The sequence below is a fragment of the Gymnoscopelus microlampas genome (genome assembly GCF_963454915.1).
Source record: "Gymnoscopelus microlampas genome assembly, chromosome: 5".
Taxonomy (NCBI): Eukaryota; Metazoa; Chordata; class Actinopteri; order Myctophiformes; family Myctophidae; genus Gymnoscopelus; species Gymnoscopelus microlampas.
Window position 1 is genome coordinate 5,114,262 of NC_139942.1, and position 5,362 is coordinate 5,119,623.

General features: G+C 43.5%; 1 protein-coding gene across 1 annotated transcript; it reads right to left on the minus strand.

Moving 5' to 3' along the window:
• Positions 1-2,581: 2,581 nt before the first annotated feature.
• LOC311044843 (uncharacterized protein) lies at positions 2,582-4,380 on the minus strand (the record flags this gene model as incomplete). Its single annotated transcript, XM_084056658.1, has 3 exons — positions 2,582-2,656; positions 2,930-2,999; positions 4,130-4,380. The coding sequence occupies 3 exons, from the start codon at positions 4,378-4,380 to the stop codon at positions 2,582-2,584; spliced, it is 396 nt and encodes a 131-aa protein (XP_083912784.1).
• Between the last annotated feature and the right edge of the window lie 982 nt (positions 4,381-5,362).

Below are 5,362 nucleotides of genomic sequence, written 5' to 3' on the forward strand. Positions count from 1 at the left end.
CATTCTCCTGACCTGCTCATGTTGTATGTCTGCGGCAAAAATGTAATTTTGACAAAATGTCCACCGCAAGCCAACATGGCAATGACCCCAGGTTACAGTAAATATTGTAAATAAATGATGGTAAATACACACTGTTGAGATTGTGAAGTCATTGTAAATATATTGTACAGTTTGATCATTTTAAATATATTGTCAACATTGTAGTAAATAATTGTACAGTTATAAATGAAACATTTCCGTAAAGAAATCAAACACAACCATAAACATTTTTTTAAATTTTATTGTAACTTTTACAATTTAGGTTTCGGTGAGGTGGGTAGTGATAGGGGGCAGCTTGAAGCCTACATAATTCCCAGCAGTGTCAGGAAAGGTAGAGCGAATCTTGGTGACCGCACAGGAGGGAACAACCTTTCTGACATGTTCTCCCAGATATCCCCAACACCAGCGCACAAACGTCCGGTAAGCTGTGTGCCGATACTGCCTATTGGACAGAGAGACAGGCTGTGAGACAAGATTTACTGCACTCGGGATGCTATGCTTATTTTACTAAACATTTTTAGATGTGATGGTCTGATTTGGTACACCTGCGATATAATCAATGACTTGAAAGTCAGTCAGATATGTAAACTACTGTTAGCCAGAAATACTTACGCCTCCAAGGACTCATTTTGAGGTGTAGGAGCATTTGGCCCGTAATACTGCAGCATTATGGAATATTCCATCTGCAGGACCCAGGGACTGAGGCAGCATAGTGTAGCACATTAAGTCAATATTCCATCAGAATCTTTCACTTGGTGATACAAGCACCAAAATTGGCACAAATGATGTCCAGGATGTACTATCTAAGAAAAGTACGAGATCCAGCTGACAATCCAAGATGGCCGCCAGTTTTCAAGATGGCCGCCTCATCAAATGCAAAATAAATGTTTTTTGAAGTAAAACTTGAATGAACACAAATGTATTAATGATCCAAACATCAAAATGAATGTATTCTGACTGGAAGAACTCAATAGTGTCAATTGAATTCCAATATGGCCGCCAGTTTTCAAGATGGCGGTTATTACGTGACTCAAAATGAGCATTTTCGGAAGCTGTCTGATCACAGATATTGCATTAAGTTGAAGGGAAACATCCATGATCATTCATTGAAATGCTGTGGTCAAGCTCTATTGGTTTGTCATTTTTTATAAGAGTGATGTCAAAGCACAACCCGGGCACACTGGTGACATCACTGCTGTGAGACTCAGCATGGGGTTCAGTGTCGGCTTGTAGTGTACTAGCTGTAGGTGTAGTTTACTAACTGTTGTAGTGGTGTACTCATTGTAGTTTGTACTGTAGTATACGTTAATGTCCCAAATGCTAATAAGCCCCTGTATATATCTCAACTACAAGTTTAGTTTGTTGTAGTATTGTAGTTAGATTGCCGCACCTGAATTGACAGGATGTGCCAGCGCGGGAGACAAACAAACTCATCAGCCTTGAAGGCTTAAGTCCTTGCAACCACGAAGAAGCTGACTCCAGCATCTTCACACATGCTCTCCATGCAGCCAAGCAACAAATGAAGTCTGTGTTGATTGAGGCATGCAACACAGATATTCTTGTTGTTGCAGTCAGTGCAGGCTTAGAAATTATGTATAATTTGGCCAGGGTCAGTCCATTAGGTGATTGCCAATTCATGATATGGTAGTAATTGTTGGCCCAGAGAAATCCAGTGGCATGCTGTCCTTCCACGCCAGTGGAAAGACAGTTGTGTCAGCTTTTCATGGTAAAGGCAAGAAAACTGCATGTCAGGCAACAGTGTGCAAAATGCAAACTGAAAGCCCTGCCAACTGTGGCTGGCAAAAAGATGGAGAGGTCTGGACAAATCCACCTGTTGTTCAGACTTGTGAGCAGTTGACAAAATGTGTCTAAAAGACTGAATCCCGAGGACGATGCAAATGCTACCACTTCATGCTTAAGTGTACACAGTTGTGTGTCTGCAAATGTGAGGACTAAAAGAAGAACCAAACTGTTACGGTTTGGTTCCATATGACCAAAGTGCAGTCCAGTCCAGTCCAGTCCAGCATAATACAGTACAGTCCAGTACAGTACTACAGTCCAATACAGTACAGTCCAGTATAATACAGTACAGTCCAGTATAATACAGTCCAGTCCAGTCCAGTAAAGCACAGTACAGTGCCGTACAGTGCAGTACAGTATAATACAGTGCCGTACAGTGCCTACAGTGCCGTACAGTACAGCACAGCACAGTACAGTACAGTACAGCACAGCACAGCACAGCACAGCATTTGTATCATCATAATATCCAATAATTAAAATTTTGTAAATGCAGAATTGGATTTCACATACTCAAAAACATATATTTGGATGTATAGACCATCAAAATAGGATTATTCAATCAAAATATAGTTCAAACACCATTTAAAACCACTTCGAATGGCGGCCATCTTGAAAAATGGCGGCCATATTGTTTTTTCAAGTGGATCTCGTACTTTTCTGAGAGAGTAGGTTCTGAAGCACTTGTGTGCCAAATTTGGTGCTTGTATCACCAAGTGAAAGATCGTTTCAGCAATGTGCTCCACTAGCAGTCTGTAAAACCAGGATGCTCAGTGATGCACTGCAACTCTGTCTCCACCTGTCCAAACTTGTCCATCACCTGTTAGAAGCAGACCGAGTCATGGACAGCTTTATTTTTTTGCCACAACCCTCACCATAATCATTAGCCTTGGAGGAGATCTGTCTAGATAGATAATAGCTAGAGATCTGTCGATTAATTGCCATGGACATGTCACATACAATAGCAATATCTATAGAATAGCTATACCTTTTTTTTGGCTTACATTTACAGGGATGTGAATGATGGGTGCACTTAGAATTAAAATTCAAGCTATATGCTTAGGAAAAAAACTGAAATTGTCATAGCACCCACCTCTAAATACTCTCTGCAGCATTTGTTCTCCCGACCTGAAGCCATGAGCTGGCAACGACCACACTCACACCTAGGAAGAGGTTACATGACATCAAGGGTGTTAGATGTGAAAATGAAATGGTTCCATTAGTGCAGGGGTCTTCAACAGGGGGTCCGGGACCCCTAGAGGGTCCTCAGAGCTACTATAGGGGGTCCGCCAAATCTTTTTGGGATAGGATTTAGTTTTTTTTTACATTAACCACTTGACCTACAACCTACAATTCCTTTTCTGAGGGGAACATTAGCCGAAAATAGCAGATCCACAAGCTCTCAACGCCTCGCGCTGCAGCGAAAATGAGCTATAGGAGTAGAGGGGAAAAAAGAGCACACTAACTAAAAAAAAACTTTAATCTGAAACACAATTTTATACAATATAAAGTAGGGGGTCCCTGCTTCATCTCTCTCTCAGCTAGGGGGTCCTTGGCCTGAAAACGTTGAAGACCCCTGCATTAGTGACAAGGTTCTTTTAGTGACATCTGTTACTGAAGATTACAAGACCAAATGACATTACAGTTCGAAGTGAAAATGGTGTCTTTTATTGACGTGGGTCTGTTATTGATATCTGTTAGACATAACAAGGTGATATATGTGAAAATGACATGATTTTGTTAGTAAGATGACTGTTAGTGTCATGGTTCTATTGGAATAATGGCATTGTTCTGTGGTGAAGTTACACCACAGAGAGTGTGTGTGGAGTTGCCATTTGATTCTAAATCACTAGTTATATACATGCACTAAGGCAGTGCTTCTCAAACTTTTTCATGCCAGGGACCCCCATATGAAAATACTTTGTGCCAGGGACCCCCATAATAATAATAAATAATAAATATATTCAAAGATTTGCACGAATCTTCCAAGATTTTTCAAAAATAGCAGATCTACAAGCTCATGGAGCATGTAGATCTGCTATTTTTGAATAGCCAAAGTATAAAAGTAAAAAAAAATATTGTGATGCTATATTCCCACATTTAGCTGGGAACCCCCTCAAGGACCCCTGGGGGTCCCCGGACCCCACTTTGAGAACCAATGCACGAAGGTAGATGAAAATCACGAAACTAAATTATACTGAATAAGGTAAAACACCAATGTTTCTACCAACCACACATCATTTTACCCCAATTTATTACATCCAAGCGAACAATAATATAAACGCAAACTTACCATTGATCTGCGGGCATCCCTTCTCGGACATGTGGCTCCGACTGTTCGGCTTCTGCTGGGGCTACAGCACCGGGTTCGACGGTCGGCTCAAACATGTACGGTTGTACACCAAACGCTTCATATCGATAGTCCTCCTCGTCTTCACTTTCGTCTTCACTTTCACTGCCGTCAGTGAGGTCTGGCGGTGTAGGTGAAGGTGGGGGGGAAAAGTCCTCCACAGAACCCACCAGGCTATCATGCGACTCGTCCATGTTGGATTCCATGTATAAACAAACACACACAGCAGGTACTGGTAGTCAGGTACTGGTCGCTGTTTGAAATTTGGATCCTGTAGTCAGGTGACCGTGGGGGAGGGACGTAGAGGCCGGAGGCACTGGTGATCAGTGTTGCCATGTCTGCTTTTTTATAAGCGACTTGATGAAGACGCGTTGTAAGCCTCTCTCTCTCGCTCTCGCTCTCGCTCTCCCTCTCCCTATCTCTCTATCTCTCTCTCTCTCTCTCTCTCTCTCTCTCTCTCTCTCTCTCTCGCTCTCCCCCACTCACTCACAATCCCGCTCTCTTTCTCCCTCCCTCAGATCTCCTCTCTTTCTGTGTCTTTTCATTTTTCTCTGTCTGTCTGTCTGTCTGCCTGCCTGCCTGCCTGCCTGCCTGCCTGCCTGCCTGTCTGTCTGCCTGTCTGTCTGTCTGTCTGTCTGTCTGCCTGCCTGCCTGTCTGTGTCTGTGTCTGTGTGTGTGCGTGTGTGTGTGTGTGTGTGTCTCTCTCTCTCTCTCGTCTCGCTCTCCTCACTCACTCACTCACTCTCCATTTCTCCCTCCCCCCCCCCCCCCCCCCCCACTCAAAACTCTCATAAGCTTGTAGATCGGCTATTTTCTATATATATAGATGTTTATTTCTATCGCAATCTGGCAACACTGCTGGTGACACTACCCCGTCCACACTGACGCCTTAGAGCGGCTGACTGTGCCCTCCCACAGACCAGCTGCCTGTAAGCGGAGGGAGAAGTTTGTGTGATGAGGCTAATGTTGTGATTGAAACTGGGCTCACTCGGCTTACTGTTTGTGTAACGCAGATGATCAACCAAAGATGCCGAAGAATGTATGAATAAAATAATGAATAGTTTGTTTAGAAACAAGCCATGACGGCCACGAACCCGCCATGCGTGTATCTCCATTTCTCCCCCGACCAGCGGGCACACAGAGCGGCTCCGAGGAGAGCTGGGAGCCCCCCTCGGA